The 27,361-nt window shown below is 42.3% G+C and overlaps 2 protein-coding genes across 6 annotated transcripts in view; one reads left to right on the top strand and one right to left on the bottom strand.

The window, feature by feature from the left end:
• Positions 1 to 1,891: 1,891 nt before the first annotated feature.
• Positions 1,892 to 22,606, bottom strand: NAA50 (N-alpha-acetyltransferase 50, NatE catalytic subunit). 3 transcript variants are annotated; one of them, XM_005523872.3, is made up of 5 exons: positions 22,417 to 22,606; positions 9,951 to 10,087; positions 9,358 to 9,477; positions 8,339 to 8,405; positions 1,892 to 5,884 (listed from the first exon to the last, which is right to left on the bottom strand). In XM_005523872.3, the coding sequence occupies exons 1-5, from the start codon at positions 22,422 to 22,424 to the stop codon at positions 5,704 to 5,706; spliced, it is 513 nt and encodes a 170-aa protein (XP_005523929.1). In that variant the 5' UTR covers positions 22,425 to 22,606; the 3' UTR covers positions 1,892 to 5,703. The 3 variants fall into 3 exon arrangements, with proteins under 3 accessions (XP_005523929.1, XP_087907802.1, XP_005523928.1); XM_088051676.1 differs by having other exon boundaries at positions 9,951 to 10,084; XM_005523871.3 differs by lacking the exon at positions 22,417 to 22,606 and having other exon boundaries at positions 9,951 to 10,122.
• A 244-nt stretch (positions 22,607 to 22,850) lies between these two features.
• The window catches only part of ATP6V1A (ATPase H+ transporting V1 subunit A), a 31,312-nt gene continuing 26,801 nt past the window's right edge, over positions 22,851 to 27,361 (top strand). The window contains exons 1-2 of one of the 3 annotated variants that reach the window (XM_014253380.2): positions 22,912 to 23,006; positions 25,479 to 25,661. The gene's annotated coding sequence lies outside the window, so the exon portion shown is untranslated. Of the gene's footprint in view, positions 23,007 to 23,612; positions 23,777 to 25,478; positions 25,662 to 27,361 lie in introns of those variants that run through there. The other 2 variants (XM_005523870.3, XM_088051147.1) reach the window with 2 other exon arrangements.

The raw sequence follows: 27,361 nt of genomic DNA, 5'->3' as shown, positions 1-27,361 counted from the left end.
TTTTATCCTCCCCAATTCTTGGTTGTAATGCAGGTTTGGATTCAATAATTCAACGAGCAGTACTGGCCTAAGTCTGTATGATGTGATAGAGCAGCTGACAGGCAATCAGAACACAGGTCAGTGCATCTTTCCCAGTGGAGGAGTTGCTTGGACTATGGGTCATGTACATTCAAGGGAGTGAAAGAAAGCTGGCAACTCAGCAGATTAGAGAGCTTCAGCTGGTGATGCCACAATGCCTTCAGGCAGAATGGTAGCAAAGCTGAATGCTTTTACAGTGTTAAAGCACTGGGAAGGAGGAAAGAAGGCACAATGAAGAGAGGGATAGAGTAACTTTTCCATTATCTGTTTGAATTGATGTCTCTTTAGGGCAAGGGAAAAGAACATAAGGCAGGTCATTTGTCCCTTAAAAAGCATCTGGATTAGATGGGCTGAATAGATTTAGAAAACCCCTATGGAAAGCAATACTGCCAGAAACGGATCACAATGCTCATCTGAGAAGACTGGTTTTGGAGATTCTCAAAAGGACTTCACGTAAGAGCTTTTGGACAGGACTTTAAAAGTAATCTAAGATCCTGCAGGATCAGAGGATAACATCCTCACAGGGACAGAGAACTGATTAAAAGGCAGAACAATCCCAGTGTTCCACATGCAGTGAATAACTGATCACTTGCTCACTAGATCCTGGTGTGGTAACTGTTCTTTAAGTAGTTACAAATAAGAGATAACAGCACACCTTGAGTGATTACAGAGGTGCCATAAATACCCAAGTTTTGAATACAGTGAGGGGAATGGGAGTTCCTGTAGAACCAGCATAGCTTTGGGAAAGGACAAAATAGATGATCAGGAGCACCTGCTAGTTTCCCTGTAAAGGATAACTCAGTTGTCCAATATTCTAAAGGTTGTTCTAAGAGGCAACTGGAATGAGGAAGGAGAAGAAAAAAATAAAAGCCAAGTGGTTTGGAGAACAGCTGCAGCAGTTTAAGTACAGCAAAGGTTTTCCAGCCTCTGCAGCTGCTGGTGAGGTTGAAGTGATGAACGCTGCACTTCTGGTAGCAGTTCACTTCCAGCTGTGCCTTCCAGGCCCTCCAGCAGAGGTCAGGGAAGACAGCTGGAAGCAGCCACTCAAGACTACAGACAAGTTTCACAGCCTCAGCTTTGCTTTTGCACGTTATTCTAATGAATGCAGCAACTCCATCTGTTAATAAAGCAGTTTCCAGAGGAACTTAATAGAATACACTACAGAATATCTAGGGAAACACCTCTTTTCCTCCAGAACCTTGGACACAGTGCAACTTCATCACTTCACAAATGGCTCTTCAAAGGAGAAGCGGAGCCCAGTGAAATTACGGACAAACAATGGCTTTAAGAGAAGAGACTGGGATTGTTAAGAGAGATCAGTTTTACTTAAATACCTTTCTGAGAAAAGTCAGTATGGAAGGGTATGCACTGCATGTTGAGACCAGTCACATTTACAAGGGTGGACCATAGTTTTTCAAAGACTGCGGCCAATATTTGCAATAACTAGCAGCTAATTTTAATACTTTAAACTTTTTAACCTATAAAGCCCAAACCTGAGTTCTTGACACCTGGTCTGTTTCCTTCCAGACTGCTCACCAATCAATGCAAAAATATTCCAGAACAGTTCCTCTTCCTCTCCTCCCTCCTACCCCCACAAGAGAGAGGACTTCTGGGAAGGGCTCATAACTCCAAGGAAAACAGACAAACAGACCTTGCTCTGCTCAGTTGTCAGATTTTGGCATTCATCACAGCAGCCCAACACACAGTTCAAGTCAGAAATCTTCTGAGTTACAGTTTATGACACATCTGAGGAACAGTTTATATCTGATTTCAGAAGGAAACAGCTGGACAGCAAAAAAATGCACATGACAAGTTGTAAATGACATAACTCAAATAGTGCACGTTTATTCTGAACGGTATTTCTAAAGAGTTTGAGAAAAACAAAAACATGCTCCTGATGTACAACAAGGGCAATGATATAGATTAAAAATGGACCATCTTATTGTAAAGAATTTGCTCCCCCTGCAACTTAACTTGTAACATTGAGAATGCATCTGTAAACTGCATACAGCATACCTTTCACTAAATCTTAACGCAAGAGACCAGGGGTGGTCTTAGCCAATTAATCAGGAAGCAGTTGCAGATTCAAAAGAAATATCCAAGTCAGCAAACGCTTTACAAAACACAGACATTGTGCATAGCAGCTGACCCTGGATTACAACATGGGGGAGAATAAAACAATTTGAAGGATCAAATTTTTACTAGACACAGGGCACCATCAAGATTTAGCAAAATATCATGTAAGTTTGTTTCAATTGTCAAATTTCAGTATGTCATATTTAGTTGGCAGGTTTAACCATTAGCTGCATCATGTAAACTCAGCCAGTTTCTGTATACACTAAATACATTCTCTCCCTTCCCCCTCCCAAAAATGAGGGATCTCTCTTCTGGATGATTCCTTTTCTCCTGTACCATGGTTTCCTCAAGTAGGAGTCTTTCTGTAGGTAATATCTTCATACTTCAACTGATGTATGACAAAGCCAGTTGCAGAGATTCAGCGATAACTTGTATATACACAATTTACACTCTAAAGCGGTTAGTCACATACATTTTTCTTGCTAGATCTTCATCCAGAACAGGAGGTGCTGGTGTTTTTCCTTCCCCACTGAAACTCCCAACTTTGGAAAAATTTAGTTGTTCACAAGCTGTTATTTTCAAGCTAGAAGGATGTCCTCCTGCAGCAACAATCAAAGTAACTGAAGTTCTCTGCAGTAAGCCCACACTTGACACAATTTCAGTGTCTCTGGGTTAACAGCACCAAGATACACCACTCTCCTCCCTCGCTAAACACAACTGATAGACTAATAAAATACAACTGTTTGTCATCCAGAACTACTGACCTTCACTTGCCCTTATCCATGTACAGGGAACACCGTTTTCTTAAGAGTCAGATTAAACCTTGTATTCAAGATTCAACAACTGTTTTCCAGGATTAATAGCCTGGGAAAAGGAGTCTTAGATTTATTCTCTCTTCCACCTCCTACAAAATATTTTATCAGAAGTTACAATGAGGCAGGTCTGCTGTGGAATAGGAGCTTTAAGAATTGTTCTCATGGATACATTCATAGAATGATGGCAGCCCAAAGCAAAAAGAGACAGAAACAAAGGTTAATCCAAGTAAGTTCAGACATCAGACTTGTACTTTTAAACCTGAAGAAAAACTGTCTGTGAAACACACTGATTTGTGGAAGCCTACAATAACAGCAAATCCTAAGAGCTCATATCCCCACACCCATCTACCCAACCCAAACACTTACCACTTAGTTCTAGAAGAATGAAGAGCACTTTGCTTGGCACCAGAGGCAGCTATGGTCTGAGTTACAGCTGTGCTGCACGAACATCTTCAAATACAATACTATCTCTCTCTCCCTCCACATACTTCTCTTGGTTTGGTCTACAGATGGCCAGGGAAACTATGTTGGCATATGACAAGCTAATTGTGCTTCGATACATCCCCTTCTAGAAAGATGCTGGACTACCAACATAACCACCATGAGCAGGTCCTAGCTGTACTGAAAATAAGCTTTTGTCAAAACTAGGCTGCCTCTGGCCAAGAGGACCGTTTGCATCTTTCTAGCCAGAGTCTGCCACTGAGTGTTGCAAACTCAGGTGCTTGGACCATGCAGATGGGCTAGTGTTGGCCATCTGCCCATCTCCAAGACTCCATTAGTGCAAACTCAGCAAATTAAGTAGCTGTTTTCCAGCGCAGGACTGTCAAGATGCACTCCAACAAACACTACACATCTCTGTCAAAGAAGGAATAATTGTGTAGCAGCTCATATAGTCACCCCTGGGGTATCAAAGACCACCTAACGTGCAGCGAGGGGTGCCATCCCTTGCCTCACCACAATTCCCATTTTGGAATCCTTGGTTCCCAAGTCACCCTCTAATGACTGGACAGCACCTACTAACCAGATGTATGCTGCAATGCACACTACAGGTTGGAGGCTTTCAGAGCGGAAGAATTCAAGATGCAGATCTAAACTTTAAAAAACAAACAGGAAAAGAATACAGTTCAGCATCTACATGGGGGATGGGGCAGGTTGGTGTTGTCTCAGCTCAGTGCACTTTCCCAGATGCTTGGAGAAGAGTCCAAGCTCAAGTTGGTATTTATATTGGCATACATAAAATTGCTGGCAACAGTGCCTAGAAAGGAGCACTGGTATTCACGCAAACAAAGCATGAAAGGATGCAAAGCAGAGCTTACTACAGTTTACTGTAGCCTCAAAGTTACAGTACTAGGAAGAAGCCAGCCAGCCTATTTTCCAAACCCATAAAATGCTCTAATATACGCTGCTTTCTCCGGTGCTCCACGAACACCCTCTCACCAGAGGAGAACTGCATTATTACTACTGAACAGGGGAAGGGGAAAATAATCTTCAAAGGAGCAAAACCGCACAGTTCTTCACCACCTCCTCCCAAAGGAGCTCATAAACACAGCAAGCCAAGCCAATCCCAAGCAAATCCAGGAGACCCTGCAAAGCTATGTGATTAGGGTCAGATTCATGTCTGCCTTCTTAGCCTTGCTGCCTGGTTTCCTCAACCCTTACATCTGTTACTACAGATTCAGTAGATGTAACAAAGTTATGTGGAGACAGGTGCTTGCCTTATGTCATCAAAGCTGGTAAGGTGGTCACACTCACTTTTTCCATCCCAACAACACAGATAAAACTAACTGTCAATGAGCCCTGCAGAATTTCACCCATTTTTAAATAAAGGGTGCTTCCTCAGGATTCATACTTTTACAAGGTTATTCTTGCCAACACCAGATCTAGCTGTTACTCTGGCAAAAGTCTGCTGGGAGTTGGGTAAATGAAAATAAGAAAAAACAAAGACCACTCTAAATCCTCCTCTCAGTCAGTTAAGAAGTGTAGCACCAGCTTGGGTGAGGAGTATTTTAAAAAAGCATTCAAAAAGATCAGCCCAGGCAGAGTGAAAAGGTATGGTAAAGTAGCCCACCCTTCTCAGCAAAAGATGGAGGAAAAAGCCATACTCAAAAATATTAGGAAGAACTAAATACACTTTTTTGAGGTGGGGGAATTAAGAGGAAGAGTGGGAAGTACTGAAGTAACATTCAAAGTAACATTGGGGGAGAGTAAAGTACCCTGTAGGTTATAAAAAACACAATGATGTAGGAGTCAAAGGACAAGATATTGCTTTGCCTTTTCCCCCCCATTGGGTTTACATTCTGCTTACCGAAAGAGTAATTCTGAAGGAAACTTGTCATCAGGATAGCCTGCTCAAGCCCTCCACACCTCAAACTTAAAAGAGATCTGCACACCTTTTCCCACCCTAACAGAAAACAAAAAACCAGCCCCCCACCCTCAAAATAAAAACAAAAAAAAAAACCTACCAGAAAAGAGAGCTCAAAAAAATAATCAAAACCAACCAAAACCCAACCCCAAACGTGATTGGACAATCCTCGGAAGAAGCATTACATTTTGTTGGAGAGAGGTCAAGAAAAAGAAAATTAAGATGAAGGGATGAAGTAAAAAAAAAAACAAAACCAAAACAAAACAAAAAAAAACCCCAAAAAAACCAAACAATTAAAAAAAAAAAAAAAAGAGGCCTCTCTTTCCTTATTTGGCGACAAGCAAGTGCAAGAAAGTGTCCGCTGGGTTTTGTTCAGTTGTCGGTCTTTTGCACATCTGCGTTCTGGCCAAGACAAGGAGCTTTGAGGTTTTTCTGCAGCACGTGAGCATCTGCGGGCTCTATCCTCTTGTAGTAGTTCTTCTTCGTCTCAATGATCTCAAAGCCAAACTTTCTGTAGAAGTCAATTGCAGATTCATTGCTGATCTGGACATGCCTGGGATAGAAAAGGGCACAGAGAGACAGGGTCAGTATTCTGCCTCCATACTCAGAATGGTCAGAGACAAGAAAAACAGCTATCTAGATAGAGACAGAAACAGTGGTGTAAATCCAAGACTGGAAATGTTGGTCTTCCCAATTCAATTCTGGGCTAGCAGCTCCTGGATGGCCCATGGCTGTCAATAGTAGTAAATGTTTCCCCACGGTAATACTCTTTCAAGGAACACAAAATAGCAGAGACTGAAGCATTACTACCTCAGCAATTTCAATTTTTCTTAATAAAGCAATATGGCAGATATTTAGTGGAAATATATAATAAGAGTTTCAGTGTAAAGCAAACTTTAACCTCCTGTAGCAACACTTTGCAGATGACCAGAGGAGTTGTCTCAGCAATGATCCCAACACACAGTAACATACAACTGCAATGGTGTTTGATATGATTTTAACACCTTGCTTTACTCTGACTACTCCTCTCTCCTCACAAAACGCTGTAATACGAAAGTCCTATGGATTTATGAAGTCCTTTTCCCTTGTATTCACTTCCCCTAGAGTTTTACAGATTTTGCTAGCGTGTTTCAAGGTCTCCAAAACAAACAGCCATCAGCTCTTTATCCTAAGTGACTAGGACATTTATTTGCACAAGTTTTGTTTAAAAAAAAGAAAAGAAAAAATAAGAAAGAGAGAAAAGAAAGAAAAATCTTTGGCTCAAGAAGGGCATTGATTAAACACTCCCAAAACTTAGTGGACACTGCACAAGTTCATGAATCACTTTGTCGTGACATCACACTGCGTAATCATAGAATCAAAGTAACTGTGGAAGCAACAGCAGAACAAAACAAAAGATCTTAGTGTTAAGCCAAATAAGCACTGAAAAGCTAAAAGGGAACTTTATTATAATGGCAAATGTAGGCACTGGTATCAAATTCGATGCTAAACTGCATAGTATGTTCAAATAGAAGAACAAGCAATAGACATAGTAATAAAATCAACGGGCCACTAGAAGAACTTTAGCCAATTCTGGGGGCTATTTACTGTCATGCCAGAATCCTTAGTCTAGGAACCGTAAAGAAGGATTTTGAAGGATTTGGATTTTTTTTTGTCTTAAAATCAGCAAACTGCTCCTTCACTGTCCACACAGTAATGTGCAAAGGTAAAAAGGAAAGCCCCTGTCCCATTAGCAGGCATCTCAGAGCTCATTACTTCTCCTGAGGCAGGAGAGCAGGAGTAACAAGCCAAAAGAAGTTTCACACAGACACCTCTTTAAAACATGTCCCTCATACAGAGATGGCACAAAGCAACAACAGTACAGGGAAGAGTCTGCACCTCCATAGCAGAAGTGGACTGACTAAGTTTGAGGAGAAAGTCACTCCATTTACAGTGATATCAGTGTCTGAAACTCCTCACAAAGTCTCTTCCACAGTCCTGGCAAGTATTCAGGGTGTAGGTCTGTGGCAGTGTAAGTCCATCCAAGCTGTACCTGTTGTGGGCCTATCCTTAGCACTGCATTGTGCTTGCACTGGTGTGCTGGCGAAGGCAGTGATGGACAAGAAGGATTTAGCTTCAGCAAATCAGGCCAAAAACTGCATCAGCTCGCTTGGTAACCACACAGACAGTAATGCACAGAAAAAAGCAGAAGTGTGAAACCAGCAGCAAAGGAAAAGCATAGTTTTGGCATTTATGGATTTCAGACTCTGTTTCCAGAGGGACTATTGGGGTGATTGCCCTCTATCCCAGTGCTTGTTCTCTTGTCTGCATCATGCCAAGTGCTTATGCAGACATGCAATTGATTAAAAAAAAAAAAATTAACAAAACAAAGCACAAGAAAACCACGCCCAAACCCCAAAAACACACTAAAATGAAAAAACAAAAAAAAGAAACAAAACTGAAAACAGCTTCCCCAGCTGGGTCAGGGCACTGATCTAGTTTATTGTGTTGCTGCACAAATAGCTGACCTGGCAGTGTGCAGGAATGGGAATATCAATCGGATCTTATTACTGAATATAAACTTTGAGTGTTTGCAAACATCTCTGATATTCTAACCCACAGAGTGCTGTCATAAAAGACAGAAAGCAAACACATCACAACCTGCAGTATTTTCCATTCTGAAGATGAAAACCTCGTATGATAAAAATAAAATCCTTTTTAAAAAGGTTTTTTTTTTGTCTTACACTGGAATTTTGCTCTAGAACATAATTTTGTAATTAAACTACTTTCAAATTCAGCAAATTTTCAGAACCCTTTCTAAAGCAAGCACACTTTTGGTTTTCTCAGCATTACACAACAAGCCCAGAATATGACAACCCCTGGCTTTCCTGCTAGTACTTACAAGATGTCCCATGACCCTACTAAAATATACACTAAACCCACACTTAGATCTCCATCCCTTTGCTCCCATATCTATCTCTATCATGACAGATATGAGATAATGCATGAGTGTTACTCATTTACTTACAGATAGATGTTGTCAAAAGTGCCATCTTTTTCACAGATGTTTAAGACATGATTCAACATTTTCGTTCCTGCCAAAAGATAAAGAAGATACTTAAGAAAACTAGAAGGGTACAATTAAATCTGTACTTACCTAGGTGCTTCCCTGAGGAGAAGCAGGTTAACTGTAAGGAGATTAAAATTATAGAGTGTGAAAACTAGGAAAGGCAAATAAAACATGATGTGTAAGTATTTTACTCTTTCTGACTGCTCATAACCCTTAATTCATTGTTTCTTTGAAAAAGAAATAAAAATCACAAGAGCCAGAAGCATATGTATAAATCAGCTTATTTTAATACTAATTTCAAGGTCTCAAACTCAGCTCAAAATACTGCCAAAATGTTGTGTAAACCAGTGAGGGAACTGGTAAGCTTTTCTACTAAAGATGTAGTAAAATAATTTAAGATAAAATTATCTTTTAAATCCAGTTTGTCAAATCAAACAGCTTACTGTAAATCTTGATTAATCTGTACTATGGGTTTGCAATGTGGAGCAAAGAATTAAATGCAGTAGAGATAAAAAGCAGGTACTACCCCTGAGCAGCAATGATCAGTAGTGACAAAGACAAAATAAATAGAAAGCCCCTACATTTAGAAGAGTGAAGGGAGAAGCCAATGAAGGAACATTGTGTTCTACTTACGTAGGACTTGCATACTGGTTACATATATCTGACCAATTATTTCACTCTCTCTCTGCAACAATTTTCACATCCACAGAAGGAGTGTATTTACACCACAATATAATATAATTAAGATTAAAGTAATCTGAAATACTGAATTAAAAATTCCTACAAAAGGCTCATTTCTGAAAGGCAGAGAAAAATGAGTACATGATAAATCATACTCTTTTTCCCCGAGTCCCTTCCAAAGAAATCAGTAGTCCAAAGTCCACTAACTTGGTTAAAAATCTGAAAAAGCATTTAAGAAAGCTGGACAGCAATCTGGTTTCTTTGATGCCTCACATAGAAAAGAAGACCCTCCTTACCTATTCCTAGCCTTCGGTAGGGTGCCAGGCATCCAAGTGTCATGATGTACAGTCTCTTCTGGTTCTGGGAGTGATCCACCCTACAGCACACTGCTCCCACTGCAATATCATTGAAATATGCTGCCAGGGAGGGAAACAAAGGCTCATCAGTAACAAGTCTCAAACTACACATACAGCTCTTTCATCTACACCCTGCATCTTCCTTCTTCCCTCCCTCCCCTCTTGTTAATTCTCCTATCCAGAGAAAACTACATAGATTTTGGATTCACACTTGGAATGAAGTCACCAGTGCTGCTTTGACACAGTGGTTGCTTACTACTGTTCACCAAACAGCAATGACATTAGAAGGTAAGCTGGCAATGCACAGCTGTTTTCTTCTGTAGCATAAAATTTGCCTATTCCCAGTGGGATGTAATCTACTTAGAACATAGACCCTCTGTGGCTTCTTTGAGGTTCTTAAACAGTTATTTTTTCATTATGTAAAACAATTAAGTAGAAGGAGCGGCTATTCCATTATGCTAAAACCATTATGGATAGCAATGATGACCACTTCTGCCACCACAGCCCACAATTACAGGCAAGAACATTTGTACCTAGTTTGGCAAGTTCGCCAACCTCCAGTACATCTTTGTAGAACTTGTCATTGTAGCTGACAGGAAAAATGACCTGGTTTAGCCTCTTCAGCTGCTTAATGTTGTGTGGTGTCACATCTCCCAGCTCGATCCGGCTACTGGAACAAATCAAAACATGCTTAACATCTGACATACTGCAACATTTTTAAGGACACCCAAGATTAATTATTTTGCTCATGCTTAGAAACTGTCCCACCTAATAGTCAGTTCAATGCATATTTGCCATGTCCAACCCATACAATCAAGTCTTATGCTGGTGGCTGATTTAAGTCCCAAACCTAGTTTCAGTCAGTTCTATACAGTTAGAAGTTTCTCTCAGGCCACACTAAAAACACGTATACCATAGTACATGTGTGGTTTTACTGGGTGGGAGACACGAGAACATGGATCTCTCCAGAAGTATTAGCTTTAATGTTATCCCACTTATTTCCCCTCTGATCATCAAGATCACAAGAAAAAAAATGAAAAACCTAAAGAAAATACAGAAGGAACAGGAAGCTAGAATGAAGACCAAAGAAATTAAGTCCTTATCCATGCTTCAAAGACAGTCTCAATTTTACCACCTATCAATATAAAGCTTATGCTTAGATAAAGTCATTATTAGACATCTGTCTCTAAAAACAAACGGTACAGCGTGCAACAAATATGTTAAGCTTGTTAATATGCAAAGTGTGCCCTTCTCAAGGTGATATCTGCATCTACTTTGATAATCACTGAAATCTTTCTTCCTGCTGAGACCAGAACCACAACCTTAAAATACACTGAATTATACTGAGAAGAAACAGACCAAGCTTCTTTCTTTTCTAAGACTAACTTCCTGACAGAAACACTATACATGCAGAAGAAAATTTAAAAAAAAAAGAAAAATAAATTTAAAAAGAAAAATATTAGTTATCCTTGGGTGAGTGCAAGCAGTTTTAACAAGGATTACAAGAATGAAAAATAAAAAGACCAAGACAATCAAAATCTTTCTTCCAAATGATCACCAGAATACGTAGGCAGGTACGAAGCCAGTGCACATGGAATTAGAAAAGCACACAATTCTAGGTTCGTATCAGCCTTGTTTTACTGAATAGATATGAGCAACCAGATTGTTTCCCGCCTAAACAGCAGTAAAGACACTGTTTGCTCTCAAAATTTCTTTCTTCATGTATGGCCATTTGCACAAGTCCCTTTGAGAATTATATTCCAACACAAAGGAAGTCCTGAGCTAATAAGGATGATGTTCTTACACTACAGAAGTACTCCCAGTGTAAACAAGCATGCAATCAAAGTTATTAGATGGTGGAGAAACTACTGTACTTGTTTTATGCCCAGTTTGGCACAACTGCTCAGCCTAGCACAGCAGGGCTTCTTCAGGCTCACAGAAGGCAAGTTCTGATCCCAGCAGTGCTGCTGCCTTTTCCTCACAAAGGGCAGGAATAAAACTGTGGCATGTGGGTTCCTGGGTATGTTTGTGTCCATGAAAGAGTTTTGCTGGAGTAGGGCACCTCAGTAATCTCTTACTAGGAGGGAAGAGAAGACTCAAGAGCCCCTTTTGCTGCAGCCTGCATGAGAGAAGAAACCAAAAGGAGCAGGTCTCAACTGCCCAGCTAGGTCAGATGAGTCACAGTGCAAGAAGTCAGCAGGGGAAGAGACAAACCTCACATTCACACTCAGTTACAGAAAGCCTAGACGTCTTCTCCAAATAACATTATATTAACCTTGGTGATACAAAAAGTATCAGTAGTTCCAGGCTTCCCTAGGTCAGCAATGCCAGCAAGATGAAATCACAACAAAGTTGCTCTACATCATGTCTCCTTTTGAGCAAAAACCCACAGACACAGACCATTACCAGGTAGTGTTTTCTAATATTATTTTAAGATTAATTAGTTACTAATCAAACAAACTAGGCATTAGAAGATAGTCACTATGAAATATTTATGATGACAGTGCAACAGTCATAATTACTATTATAATAAATTACCAGAGGCAGCCAGGAGAAGATGGCTAAGAAAGGTAACATGGCCAGAAAATGGATCTTCACCAAGAAGGTTTCAGAGAGAGAACAAATAAATAAATGCAGGAGCAGAGTCTAAGGCTGGGAGCTGCTGAGCCAAGACATCACCTCTGAGGCTGACATCAGGCTACAGAAGTGAGCTCTGTTAGTAGATGGCTAAAAGGCACTTGCTGACATGTTTCCTCAAGCCCCTGGACTTTTCCCTTCTATCTCTCACCACTTGCCACATTCACTGCTGCCTCCTGCCATCTCCTGCTGCTTGTCTCCTGTGCTCTGTCACTATCTGGTTTGTCCTTGCAAGAATTGCACCAGGGGACAGTATCTTATCCTGGAGAATAATATGAAAGAGGTTTGAGAAACACTGCAGGAAGCATAAATCAATATGCTAAATATCTGTTTGAATAGTTTGTACTCAAACCATAAATTACTTTAATGTATAGCATTGGGACTGCTGCCGAAAGCAGCAGTCTTGCTGTGCCTGAGCCACTCATTTCCATCCTCATGCTGGCACAAACGTTTGTGCAACAATGTGGTGAACCAACACTGATTAAAACTAACCTGGACAAAAAAGTAAAGTTTTGTTTTAACCCACATCAGTCCCCTGATTAGGTTCACCACACAAGTCCTCTGCTAGCATAAAGAAAAGGTTGCAATAGGCAGAACTAATTGGTTCTTGAGCAGAAGTGCCAACTCACCCTGACTTAAACTGGAAGTACTGTTCAAGAGGACAGGGATGTAGATTATCCAACACATCTGTGTGCACAGTCTAGAGATACTGCGCTACATTTTATCACTGATGGAACAATGTGCACTTTGATCTCAAGAACTTAAAAAAACTACTCCAAATAGCCAAGACAAAGCACCTATAACAAAGGACTCAAAATTATCAATCCCTTCTTTTTACCAGAGTAAAACAAGCAGCTTTGTGTGGGGCTTTTTTAGTTTTTTGGGGTTTTTTTTGCTAGTTTGTTTGTTTTTAACAGCTGTTTACAACTTCACCTGCTTATTCAAGTGAAGTCTCAGCCAAGTCAGTAACTTAAGTATATCTTACTTAACTTTACATAGTAACTTTACTATGTCAGCTGAGGTCCAACTAGGACAGTCCTGCGCATTCCAGCTTAGTAGAAGGCGTACCAGAAACACTTCTCCTCTGCTGTTGCAAAGAAAAATTTTAAATTATGAGCTCAAATTAGCATACAAGAGAATACAAAGATGTGTAAAGAACCAGAAGTGTCCAGAAGTGATATGCCCTTCCATAACAAATTATTTGACTCTATGATGCCACCAATATTTCTAAGAAGATCCACACTTACTACTGGCACCCTACAGCTCAAATGGCACTCCACAGAGGATGCAATAGTCAGCTGTACTCTGTCTTAGATTTCAAAGCTTCTGGGACAAGCAAGTCACCCCACCTCAAGCAATTGCTTTTAACACAGAGCAGTGAAAGACTCCCAGCTTATCAGGTCAGGCCTCTTACTGCTACAGTATTCTATAAATCCATACACTCTCTTCAATGGAATGCCAGCCTTCTGAAATCACTTAAGCATCTTCCATTGTAGGGCCGCTCCCAAGCTACCATTATTCTCAGTTAGTTATTCCAGTGTACTCAAATGTACAAATATCTGGAGATGATGAGTACCATTGCACAGGCCTTTTCAGAGAGTCATCATGATCTCTTCATACCTTTTCTCTAACTAAAGCCAAGCTCCTGGCGCATCCTGTAAGACTAGCTCTTAACTCCTACTCTCATCATACTAGCTCTTCCTTACATTCCTTCTGATTAAAGTTGATTTTCCTTAAACATGGCTAACCAAAACTGCTAACAGCAGCCCAAACACTATTGTCTTTTACAGTGGCAGTAAGTTTTTCCTGTCACTACCGGAAGCATTTCCCCAACATATCCTAGGACTACGTTTGCATTTTTCACAACTGCTACATTCCATGCCTTGGTTACTGGGGGAAAAAACACCTGGAGAATTCACTAGTGAAGGGAATTGGTTCTTGGTGCACAGGCTGCTATCTGTTAAAAGTGCACAGCAACACTGTCCAGCAATGTAAGAGCGGAAGTGAAGAGTGATCCACCAAATCTGAACAGAAGTGTGACTTTCATGAGGTGACAGGTGCCACTTCCTGAAACTGGATGTGTGCCCAGAACACTGGCATTAACATTCCTGCTCTTGCATGCCAGTGTCCTAAGATACTCCAGGTATTGGCTAGGAAAAGCCTCACACGTTTTGTAGGACCAAATGCAATCTAGTTAGTCCTGCTGCAGTTGCATTGCTCTACCTGCAGCTTACAGGGCCATGATTTGAACAATCTACTTTTCCTACTGTGTTAGGATACTGGTGTAAGTAATGCAGGCTACACATGAGTGTTACTTGTGCTAGGACTGCCTTTTGCTGCTCAACATATACCAAAGGAGAACTATACAGTAGATACACTATACTGCTACGACAGCTCAAGAGGCAGCCAATTTCTAGCTACAGTTCAAGAGGAAACAAATTTACTCCCTGGGAATACCAAGTGCCGAACACTAGTTTAGAACCAAGATCAGGGAGAAAAAGGGCGAATTTAAAATTTCTTAATGCTGTAAGAATCTCAGTCTCATTCAACTTTAAATAGTGCAAGTCTCTCCCCAGAGGGATGTGCCTGACTGAAACAGATCTCCATGTAACTGATAGCTGGGCTCAGGCTTTTTGAAGGCATCTGGCAGGCTAAATTTAGCAGAGCTGTATCTGAAACTTGCAAAACTTACTGAGAAGTCAGGGGAGGCAGCAGGAAGAAATGGGCCCTAACAAATTAAGAGGACTTCAGAGAAGGTTTGTCACCTGCTAAGCGGCCAGCCAGCTTTATTGCTTCTATTTTGGCTTCCAAGTCAAAGCAGGAGTCTAGACAGGATAATCCACTCATAAAATAAAACCAAACCAGAATTATGAAGGCTGTAGACCTGAAGGGTGTGGCTCTGCTTAGATTCTACTCTAAGGCCGAAAGAGCCTCTCCTAGTGTTTTGGGGTCCGAGGTTGTTGGGAGTTTTGTGAGGTTTCTTGATTGGATTGTTTTTGTTTAGTTTTTGGTTTTTTTTAATAGATGAGCAGTCTTGCTACTCACACAAGTTAGTCTAGTTCTTGTTGGCAGACCAGAATGTTTTCAATTATCTCAAAGATCTGTGGGCTGCATACCTACTCTGCTTCATTTGTCAGAAAACCAGAAGGACAAGTACAAACCTAGCATTCAGAAAGTCTTACCAATTTGCTCTGAGACCCCCTGATCTTCTTTAGTCCTGCTTACTACTGAAAATATGTATTGCATGACACCTGATACCCTGCTGGAGGTTACCCCCAGTTCTGGCCTGCAGATGGGCACAGTGATGTACAGAAGAAAATGAAACAATTGTAGAATCAGAATTAACAGAAGACTTCATACAAGACTTGCAAGTTTCCTGGATCTCACTGTGAACAGCTTTCAATGTCATGCATCACAATTCCCCAAGACATACATCAGACCCTAGCTGCCTCTCCCTTTATCATAAAAAAAGGAAAAAACATTCAGAGCACATGACAGCCACATTTCTTCACCATATCTGGATATCATATAATTTACTCTGCTTCAACCTAGAAAACCTGACCACATACAAAAGACTGCCCAGTCTTCACGTGCAAGAAGCAAAATTATGCTATAACAGCCTCACAGTTTTTCCAGCTGAAACATGTCCTAGGTCTCAAATCTTCAAGTGAAAAATAAACTTTCCCAAGAACATTATAAGCTATCCCATTCTGCAGATGGATACAAAGACCAGGAATCATTATGCCCAGCTGACAGAATTTTCAAGCTCTAAAATAAATGCAGCTAGTCTAGAACAGAAAAGCAGACACACGTACATCACTTAAGTTGTTCATAAAATTCTGCTGCACCAGAGCACCTCACAAGATTAAGGCCTAAATATTTCATCAGCCTATCCCAGGTACATCAATATCAGGTGAAAGAGGAAACAACTTGTCTGCAATCATACAGCACATAAAAGAGCTGCCACAAATCCCAACTCTTCGTTGCTGCTCTAACCACTTTTCCTTATTGGTCAAGTAAGCTTACAAGAACATTGATTTTGATCTGTGATTGTTAAACAGAAGTACTTCACTATTTTGAAAGAGCTTGCCTCAAAATTAGTTTTGTGCCTCCACTAATTATATCCTGAGACACCTTATAGATTACTGCTGCTTTCCACACCCTCAAATGTTCCCAGACCTAACAATTATAACCCTTACTTGCCTCCCAGAAGATCATGACCCTTTGCTAATTAGTGTTCATTAAATACCTGATGATCATCAGGTACGAACAGAGGCTTACCTTCAAATTCAAAATAGAAGTGATGCTTACAAAGTATTTTATTTACATAAATACAGCTTGAGGGCACTTCTTGTATGTACACAGGTTACAAGCAATTGACATATCCAGAGAAAATAATTTTTCTGCTTCACACAAACTATTTCTATAGGTCACTGAAATACATTTCTTTACAAATGCCTTTGTCCATTGGAATAGTGGGGGAAAAAAAAAGTTCATTATGGGTTTACTACCTATACTTTGGATTGCAGTCCCAGAGTTGGGTTTAACAAGGTGTTCAAATCACACATTACATTAATAACATACCGTGAAAAATTAACTGAATGTGCTATCAGTTTTATGTGCCTACCTTAAAAAACACTTCTAAGGCAACAATAATTTTTTCTCCCCCATCCTCCTCCTAATTTTCACTAAGAACAAATTGTTCTCAAAAATTTCTGCCAAAGGTCTAAAAACATATGTCCTTTAACTGCAATTTTCAACTTAATTTGTGATCTTTGCTGACAATTCCAAGTGCCATGTAGAGAAAACTTTAATGAGCCTTCAGCTGCTGCCCAGATCCCATTCCATACTCTCAAGAGAACAAAAATACAATGCTCAGATGGTGGAAATCAGATTTTTTTTTCAGGGTTAGATATTCTAGTCTGCTAAGGGCTAAAAATCACATGGAACCTGGAAAAGAACAGGGAGAGGGAGAAGAAGGCCAAGTGAGCTCTGGAAGTACATCATGCATGAAGATCTTCCTATGAAGCACAGTATTTTCAATTAATTAAAGAGAAAAATACTCTGCCCCTGGGAAAACTCAAATATCTTAATCTTAGTCACCTAGTGACAGTGTTGTGGAAATGGTTTTGGCTCTATTTTCAATAAAGCCTAAAGTACAATTTCCTTCTCATAATGAATTAATTCAATAAATTTGACACAAATACACAGTTACCCCATTTCAGTGCTGTGCTTCTCCACTCTCAGGTCTTCAAGGCCAAGAGTCTCCAAATAATCAGGTATTCTTCTATACACACTCTCTCTTATCCCTGGCTTCTCTGCCTCAAACTCTCTCCTGACAAACTTCCACTGCTTTACAACTAACTCCCACATGGATTACTTCTTCCCTTCCCCTTTTCCAGCCAGGAGTAGAAAGTAATCCTGACATTGCCTATCTCAGAGCAGGAGGGATGCAAGGAAGTACTGCATTTCTCTCTTATCAATTTCCAAACAAATGTAAAGATCGAAATTTTTATCTTCTTTCCTCTTCTGGATAAAAATACCTAGCACCTTCTGAGATCATTGGTCTGAACACTGCCAAATGGGCAAAGCTCTTCAAGTTCTGAATGACTTCCACTTGGACTAAAGTATTTTTCTGGCTCAACCATCAGCCATTATTCCCCATTTTAAAAGAGATTTAGTGTGGCAAAGGAGGATGCATCATTTCTTGTCCTCAGGAGATGGCAGCAGAGTCTGTGGCATTTGGTGATTAACTAATGCTACTACATTTTTCACAGAAATGTCCTGAACTACCAAGCCACATCTACATGCAGAAAGAACCGAATGGTCAAACAATACTCAAAACACAAGACTGGGTTCTAAAGTGATTCAGTAACATGGCTACAACCCCTCTCGTACCTTCCTACTTTGTGGAATGTCTTAATCTGGTTATGGAATTAAACTCGAAGTGGTCAGAGTTATAAATCAGGTTAAAGTACCTATAATAAACTGCATTGAGTTTTTTTTTATAAAGAACTTAGAAGGTGTTAAGCCATTTGTAAGCTTGCATATAGGCAAGGTCTAAATTTACCATCCATGAAAATAAATGCAGACTATAGCTCACACTTGGATGTTTCTAGGTTCAGAAAAAGCCTAAAAATAAAGTGATTTTCAAGCTCAATTACATTTTTTGTCCTGCCTCCAGTGCATATGACTATTCAGCAGTTTTCTCATAAACTTGGAACTTCCTCCCATATATGTTAAGCTTAGCACCGTGCCGAGCAAACGGAAACAATTCAGCAGCTCTGCACAAACTGTCATTCTAACTCAGGAGAAAAAAAACCCTCCCTGTTCTCCTCAGAGATCACATTCAGTAAACCTTGAAAGGTTTACTTCCTGAATCCAGGCAAAAAAAGCAGAGGTATCAGAGGTTACCCATAATAACTCCCCGCACTTCAAAAACAATATGGTTAATTTTCTGTTATGTTGAGTACTCCCTAGCTGTGATGTTTCTCTTACAAAGGCAGCCAGAGCAGCACAAGCCTGCAAAGTCTCAGTGTTGGGAAGTTCTCTCTCTCTCTCAGTACCTGTTGCGTAGGATGTAGGCTGTAGGACTCTTCCACAGAAAGTCAGGAGAACTCTTAGAAACTGCAAAACCTGGGACTTAGCTGCAAACACAACAAAGTTGAGAGGCAATCTCCTAGGAGTGTCTCACCCAAAAGCAGTGCACACTTCTTTCTAAAGCTGGTTTAACACACAGCACCCCACTTACTCCCTGTTTCAATCAGTTTTCCACCACATGGCTCAAGATGTGCTGCCGCATGAGAATCTCCCAGGTGTTCCCCATCAAAACTGAAGAGGGATTTGGTCAATGTGATGAAATAACACATGCACAGGATCACAGGCACTGGGCCCTGCTTGTAACATGCACTACTGGCTCCACGTATGTGACAATCCTGGTCACACAGCACGTATGGAGCACGCAGGCCCTGCAACAGCCTCGTGTAATGTGATTTTTAGGGAAGGCCATCAGGGAAAGGCTGGATGACTTATTTTCATAGGTTTCATCTGCACTGAAGCAAGTCAGAAATACAACCTTAGTTTAAGATATCAAATGTCACGGACAGCCATCAGCAAATGCTCAAGAATCAATGCTAGACTTCCAGTTTTCTCTCCTTAAAACCAACAGCGTAAGAATCATAAGGAAAACACAAAACCACTGAGCAATAAGTGAATCAACACCATGAAAATAGCAAAGTGCAAGGAGTGTTACTTACATCTGGTCTATAAAAACAACCAGATTACTACAGACAGTGGAACCCGAGTCCCTATTTTTCCTCAGGCAAACACAGCTCTACAATAGATTTTTAAATTCAAGAACTGACAATAATAACATATGTTAAACTAAAAAAAAATTAAATCTCTAGAGAATCACAAGGTTCAATTATAGAACAGTGAATTACCTCATTTTTTCAAGTCACATTTAAGGAAAAAAGGGAAACACAATGAGACTAATCGATTAAAGTTATTCAGAAGGTGAGGATAGAGTGAACATAAAGCCAAGTCTCACAAAACCAGGTGGAAGCTAACAGCAGTCCCCAGTTCAGAAGATTGTGTTTAACTCATCAAGTAAGAGAAAACCCACAAAAATGTAAGCAGCTGAGAAAGCACAAAAATCTTCTATTTCTGAAACCAGAGGTCCTAGGGAGAAGAGGTCACCTAACCTCAAACTCCCTGATGACAGAGACACTACAACCTGCTATGCATTATTAACACACATCTATTTGCTATTTTGAATTCAGAGAGCTAAGAAGGAAGGCTGCAAGCAACATACGTTGACTACACAGTCTTTTAGATCTGAAATTTCATGCCAGTGAATTGGACAGTTTCTTTTTTAATTCTTTTTCTGCCAAAGTAGATTCTTCATAATGACAGCTGATAAAACATCAGCTGCTCTAAGCAGTTCCAAAATCACCTCTGCATTCTGTGGTATGGGTTACAATGCAGTGCATACATTCCCAGAAAAAACAGTCAGATGGAGTCAGTTTATTCAGAAGGACTTGTCCACAATTTTGGATTCAACACCGAAGACACACCAGATCCCTTCAAGCCCATCAGTTTCTGTACGCTGGAAGCTGAAGCTTTAGATCTATTTTTGGACCCATCTTTTGACAGTACTTGTACTTTAGGGATCTTCACCGATCTTCGTAACTTAAAAAACAATTTGGATTTGTTCCAATTGTTCCAATTGTCCTGTGTAATTTACACATTCCTTTTGGACTATTCTCTAGTCCTTTGAGTCTCATTGTATTTAAATGGGGTTATTTTTCAATTTGAGCTCTGTCGGCATATTTGCCTCCATCTGAATTTTTAGAGAACACCTGGATTCAATATGAGAATCTGCACAGGAATATGAATTTATTCTGCACCAGAACTTGCTGTGTGGTGCTAACAGTGTTTTGGCAAGACGGGAATATGCTGTTCTTCAAAGAGATGAAAGAGTACCAGAAGAGCAGAAATACCAAGTAGAGAACCCAAAGCAGTAAGCCCTGAAGTTGAACCAGAAATAAAGCTGCCTGTAAGTAAAAGTGAAGTAACAGAAATAAAGTTTGGTGCTCTGGAAGCAGAAGAGTGGTATGCAGGTTTTTTCTCCATAGCTTTTTATTTAAAAAAAAGTTACAAGAAATAAAAAAGTCCATGAAATGAGAACTCACGATCAGCACAAGCAAAGCCAGGTTTGCTCCTTGCAGAGCACTGAGCACGGCAGACAGCTCTGGCCGTGCCCTGCCAGGAGATCCCCACAGCTCCAGCCTGGCACGCCTGGGCTGCTTTCCCACTCACACATCCGGGTCCCAGTAACCCCATCCCAGTACTAACATACAACCAAAGCAAGGCTAAGCTGTAGCAAACAGCAGAACGGTCAACAAAGGATAAAAAGAAACCCAGTTCTGTCGGGAGCGCTGCGGAACCACGGCTGATCTGTGCTGCTGCTCTTCCCGCAAACTCCGCCGTCCTCATTACAAGGTGACTAAGAGTGGAGGTGTCCTGTTTTATGTAGGGTGGTGCAGGTGGATGAAGGGCTGTCCAACACCCCAAACACACTTATTTTATGTCAGCTGAGACTTTGTTTATCTGCAGTAATCCCTGAACCTCTTTCTACAGACACCTGCCAGCCCCTCAGGATGCCTGAAGCTGCTTACACACTGTAAGAACCAGCTAAGCGTCTGTTATCAAGCAGTCTTGTATGACCTCACCCCTATTGCTAATAAGCTAAACCCCTTACCATTTCTTAGTAAAAGCTTAAGTGATTCAGCTTCCATTCACCCTGCCTTAAGCTGCCAAACTGGAATAATAATACCCATTATTGCATAACACCAGTTCCAAGGGGACTGGTTTAATGCTCTTTTAAGAAACAGCTGGGGAAAACTTCCTTTGCACATTGAAGAAACTGAGGCACAGAATAGGAACAAGCACGTTTTATGGAGCACAAGTGATGCTAAAATTAATAAACATTAGGTGGTTTAATCAACATTAAAAACCTGTCCCAAAGTGACCTGGACAAGGTCAGGGAGGTCATCTGACACCAAAGCACAACTGTGAGTGTAAAGGCCTCCAGTCTCCTGTACAAAAACAGCACCTCATTGCCCCCACTGAGCAGGAAATCAGTGTTTGCAGCCAACCAGATTTGAAATCTCTAGTTTTTAGGAGACAGAGAGAAGCGATGCCAGGCCCAAAGCAGAGGGTGTGCTATAGAAACATGACACAGAACACAGCTCGTTTGTCATCCATCCACACTGTGCAGCCTCCACGTAGCAATTAAAGACTTAAAAAACCCAAGAAAAGTGCTAGGAGGATGTTGCACACAATAGCAATGCAAAACCACACACATCCGAGGCTGGCAGCTTTTTCGCACAGAGCGAGCGGCGCTTCTTTGCTACCGCCAGACAAGGACCAGACAGGGAGGACAACCCGGCCAGCATCCCTGCCCACTCTGCAGATCGCCGGACCCCGCAGGGCGGGATCCCCCCGAGCACGAGGAGCCGTCGCGTCTCGCCCGCTCCAGCGCGGGGCTGAGCGCGGATAATCCTCGCTCCAGCGGCGGCACAATCGTGACGGCGCGGGAGCCCCGCGGGCAGCTCCTGCTCAGCCCAAAGGACGCCAGTGGCGGCACCGCCGGTTTTTCTCGCCCAGAGGGACTCCCCGGCACCCACCCGACACTGGCCGTGTCCCAGAGGGTGGGAGGGACGCAGCGACACCCCCCCAGCTCAGCGGCGGCGGGACCGCCCGGGCCTCTCCGCCTCCCGCCCGCCGCGCCGCCCGGGCCCGCCCCGCTCCCCGCTCCCCTCTCGGGCGGGCCCGGCCCGGGCCGAGCCCCGCACTCACCCCTTCATGGTGCGTCCGCGGCCTGCCCGGCGTCCGCACTGGCTGCGTCCAGGGCCCGGCGGTGCGGGTGCGGCTCCGGCCTCCCCGTGCTCAGCGCGGGCGCCTCAATCTCCTCCTGATCCCGATCCTGATCCCGATCTTGATCTTGATCCCACTCCCGCTCCACATGGGCCTCCGCCCGCCCCGCCCCGCCCCGTGACCCCTCACCTCACGCCGCGCGCGCGCCCCCGCCCCGCCCGCCATGACCCACCCGCCCCGCCCCATCCGCGCGCCCCCGCCGCGCACGCGCCGCGCCCCGCGGGGAGGGGGAGGATTGGGAGGCCCCGCGCGTCTCGGGGGAGGGGCGCGGGTTCTTTCACGTGATGCAGAAGGACCAATCAGCGCGCCCCACCGCGCTCGGTGCGCTCCTGCGCGGAAGCGGCCCCGGCCGGGCGGGCGAAGCTGCGCCCAGAGTTGGGCACGGCTCGCGCCCGGCGCTTCCGGTGTGCGGCGCGGCGCATGCGCGCGGGGCCCGGCGTCAGCTGATCCAGCGCCTCCTTTGCCGCCGGCGGAGGGACTCGGGCGGATTCGGGCGCGCCGGGCCGGCCCAGGTGAGACGCTTTGCCCCCTCTCCCCCCTGCCTTGCACCGCTGCCTCCGCCTCTCCCGAGCTGTGCCCGGGGGTTGCCCTCCTCGGCGGTGAAGGGGGGGGTGTCAGCTCTCGCCGCTCCCCTCCCCGCTCGGATCCTGCCTGGGAAGGACGCGGTCTCGCCGTGGAGCTGCTCCCAGAGGGAGCGTGGCCCTTGCCTCTGCGGAGCGGGTGTCGTCGGGGCCCTGGGCAGCCGACCTTCACGGAGCCGTGTCCCGGCAGGACAGCCCGCTGGAGGCGGCCATGCGCTTCTCCGCCCCGCTTCGCAGGGAGAAGGGACCTGGAAGGCGAAGCAGCCCTTGAATGAAAAACCTGCTGAGCGCTCGTGGAAGACGCCTAATGAGATGGTTTAGGGTTATGCCAGAATTCCTTACAGAAAATGAACCGGCTGGATAGTGGCTGGGTTCCAGTGCCAGGTCATCCCACCATCTTGAGTGGGTGGATCTGAATCTTTCGGTGCCTTGACCGCAGCCCGGCAGAGAGCGAGCAGCAAGGTTATGGAAGAGGAATGTTAATGCGGGCTTCTCACTGCAGCCCATCGGTGGCAGAAGAGCCCCCGTTGTTTTGCAGTTGAATATCCTGGTGGCATATCAAATGTGCTTCCTATTCCTGTAGCCAGTGACAAAAATTCTGCCTTAGATGAGGTGTTCCAGACATCACTCTTGGCATTCACTTAAAGGCGAGGAAGAAATCTTGCATGACTGGATTCGGGATGATATTGTTCGTGTTACAGGTAGCTGTGATATTGGAGTATGTGACACATATGTGTCAAGATCCGTCCATTCCATGCAGGTGCCCAAAGTGATATACTTTCTTAGAAAGAAAGTAAAGTCTTTCTTCCTAAGATTTTACTGGCTTCCCTCACAGAATTTTCATAAAAGCAATTTGGTGATCGTTTTATTCATTGTAATGTAATACTTCAGCAAAGTACACTGGCTATTTGATCTAGCATGGCATTTCAAATGCTAATTCCTCTTGATGAAGTGGAGAGGGGGTGGAAAAACAGGAAAACCTGCTGACAGACTGCTAGAAGTGATTTATTAGCACGAACATGACAAATACAAACTGGCATTTGCAGGTGGAAGTTTGAGCAACTGAGGCAGATCTTCAATATGTTTTAAGTTGTCCTGTATTTTTGCTGACTTCTGACTGCACTGTGCAGATCTGCCGCAGCTGAATGCTTGGCTTTTCAGTGTGGTACTTTCCTTTCAAAGGCCTCTTCAATGACCAGCAAATATAAATATTTAACAATATCTACATTTTATTATTTTCTATGTAAGAATATGTGAAGTGAGATCAGAATCTACAGGTCTTTGAATTACCAAAAATACTACAGATTATTTTTGCTGTGTTTGTCATTCTGTAATGCAATGTCCTCTGGGAAAGCATTATTCTTTTATGTGGGGAAAAAATTAGTCTTGATTTTGTTATCAGGTGGCAAAGTCTGACATTCAGAAATACTAAATCACCATGGACATCAACATGAGAGAACAGGGAAGGAGAAATTAAGGCAACAGTGGAAAATGGCTGCTGGCATCAGCTGACTGTTCAAAGGGGGGTTGTGGTCTTGTGTTGCAATAGTAACACAAGATCTCTGTTTCCTGTAAATGCCTTCTTGTCATTTTCCAAATCAAGAATTATTTTCTGCAGGTAGTGCTAATACAGGTTGAGCCATGAGTGATTAGTGTTGCTTCATTTTTAGAGAGCGTTAGCTTCAATTTAGCTTTTATTTTGGTCTAAATATATATTAACCATTTTATGCCTCATTGACCCTGATTTACAAAGTCTGTGGGCCTTAAGTGTCCTTCTCTTGCCTAATTTTTTTTCCCAGTATGACTACATGCATTTATCTTCCAGACTTGCATGGGTGCTGGTGTTAGACATTGTCCTCCAAAGCTGCTATAAACCAGCAGGTTACCAGATGATTCCCATGAATTAAGATCCTTTTAGAGGCACTGTGCATTCCTTATTGTGCTTTGGTGCCAGAATACTGTGTCTTTGGGTTCTCAAGCCCGTCTTTGTTTTGATTCCATAATGATTTGGTTTTGTGTTCTCAAACTCTGAAAGTTCCTACTTACGGGTTTCCCTCGGGCTTTTAGATTGCATGTTTGTGAGCTATGGCTGCATTCCTAAATACTCTTCTAGAAAGAGTAAAAAGATTACAGTTTAACCTAGCTGGGGTCTTTGGTTACTTTGATGTTGACCATAAAATGTTGAATGCTACTGCTGACCAAGTAGTAATCCCTCTATTTTTTTTCTCTGTCGTTTTAAGAAAACCCTACAAAACACAAACCATGCATCATCCCAACGCTACATTGCCTGAAATACATTCTTTTCCCCATACTTGTTTCATTGGTTAAAAAACAGGGAATTTCGGACTTGGAAGTATTGAGGCATTATTAAACAATGGCATCCACATGACTTTTTTTTTTTAGGCTGGAATTTTACCAAGGAAAGCAGACCATGTACCATGTAGTCAACTGGAATATCATGCTCATTCATTCTACTCGACATCTTAAATCATGTGACTTCTTCAGCCTTCCAGCTGGGCAGAGAGAAACTCCAGCAGAAGAAGCAGAATTAATTTAAACTTTTCAGCCTTTTTTTTCCTGTACAGAGTAAGCCAATAATCACCTAAATGTCCAACTTGCAAAACCAGTTTTGACCGGATCTTCTGTTTGTCATTGTTGTATCTTCTTTTATGGTACAAAAAGCTTTTTGCTTGTCTTTGAAGTGCTCACTCCATTCTTCCCTTTGAGAGTGGACAGCTAAGCTTATGCCAAATTATTGGGTTTGGTCTTCTTTCATGGCGTTAAGTTCTGCACTCTCATAAATACTTTTTGTTTGGTTACTATATTTCATCCAAGCATTTGCTTCTCCTGTGTTTGTTAAGCTCTCAAGTTCAACACCCCCATATCTTAGAAACATTGACCATTTGCTGACAGCTCTTTTAGACAGCCATACATAATATGGCTGTTCTAACAGACTTTGCCTTCCAAGACCTGGCTTTACTGAAATGTTACATTTACTTTGAAAATCAGTAAGATGGCTCTGGATAGATCCTGAAAATCTGACAGACCTTGTTACTACCACTTAACCAAATGGCAGATAAAGACTAATTTTAGCAGCTGAATTTATTTGCTTGCTTCATCAGCTTGACTAGTCCTGTGAGCCTGTGTAATAGTAAAATTCAGTGTCACTGGTCACTCTGTTCAGAAATAATTTGTCTGACGGTGGCCCCTCTTTTAATTTTGTCATAGTTTACAACATTTTGGGGAGTCTGTTATGTTCAAATCAAATGTAATCAGCAAGGACCAAAAGTAGTATGGGAAGCTGCTCCAGTTAACTGAGACTCATTGTGCTGAACAGATAAATGAGCGAAAAAGCTTGCTGAAAATAGACCCATTGCAGATACAAATGCTCGAGGGAGGTGGTGTTCTAGAGGGTCTCTGTACTATAATATGCCTTATCCTTGTCCTTCTTAATCAATTGAAAAGTGCTCGTGTTGTAAGGATTCTCATAGCCAAGTTGAAATGTTGGTGCTCTGGTGAGTTTCAGCTGACCAGTCTGCCCAATTGTTTTTCTGCCAGACAGCACTCAAAGAAAAATGTCAGAATACGTGCTGTGAAGATGCTGTGTCCCATCTTTAGGCTGCTGTAAGCTATGCTTGCTTACTGAAGTGGTTTGTGGTGGTTCACGTAAAAGAGAGGTGGTTTGGATGTCTGTGATACTGGTCTGTGTTCTGTGCCCTAAGCATGGAGAGCAGTCCTGTTGTGGTTGGGATGGTTGGGTGTGAGGAGGTATAGAAAGGATACGGGAAAAGCCATGGACTTCATAGAGAGACAGCTGTGCCTTTATGGGAATAACTTATTATAGGTGGACAAAAGCTTTCAGGTATGCAAGTTTTGTGTAAGAGCCTGAAGAATGACTTGACAGTTTTTTAATATCCAAGCAAAGAAACTGCATTTTCCAAGAACTTCAGTTAGCGGAACAAATATTTGCTCCTTGTTCTTGTTACACTGTCTCATTACTTTATTTCCTGCTCTGAAAGTAAGACCTTAAAAAGCAGTTCTTCAGGAAAAAACCCTAAGATGGTATTTCAGACTAACTGCAGGCTATATTGGTAAAGCTGTCTAAATAGGCAATTCTATTATGTGAATTGCCTGTGGATCCTGGAAATTTTGAGGGTTTTGTTATCATGAGATAAATTTGCATGAGCTGATAGATATTCAGACAACCACCACAATACGTAGTTTAAACAATGTTAAAATTTAATATGTTGGAAGACCTCTGGCTGTTCTAAAGAAGCTGTAAACAT

Source organism: Pseudopodoces humilis, chromosome 2 (assembly GCF_049639895.1).
Source record: "Pseudopodoces humilis isolate 2021_Gansu_Grassland_sample_001 chromosome 2, ASM4963989v1, whole genome shotgun sequence".
NCBI lineage: Eukaryota > Metazoa > Chordata > Aves > Passeriformes > Paridae > Pseudopodoces > Pseudopodoces humilis.
This window is presented reverse-complemented; position numbering and strand designations above follow the sequence as displayed.

Bases quoted from the DNA above. Each gene is read 5' to 3' on its own strand.
- NAA50 (XM_005523871.3), bottom strand. From the start codon at position 10,122: ATGTCAGATGTTAAGCATGTTTTGATTTGTTCCAGTAGCCGGATCGAG. The intron at 9,478-9,950 runs GTACAAATGTTC...CCTCCCTGGCAG, and splicing joins TGGCGAACTTGCCAAACTAG to CATATTTCAATGATATTGCA. The intron at 5,885-8,338 runs GTAAGTAAATGA...TTTCTATCCCAG, and splicing joins ACTTTTGACAACATCTATCT to GCATGTCCAGATCAGCAATG.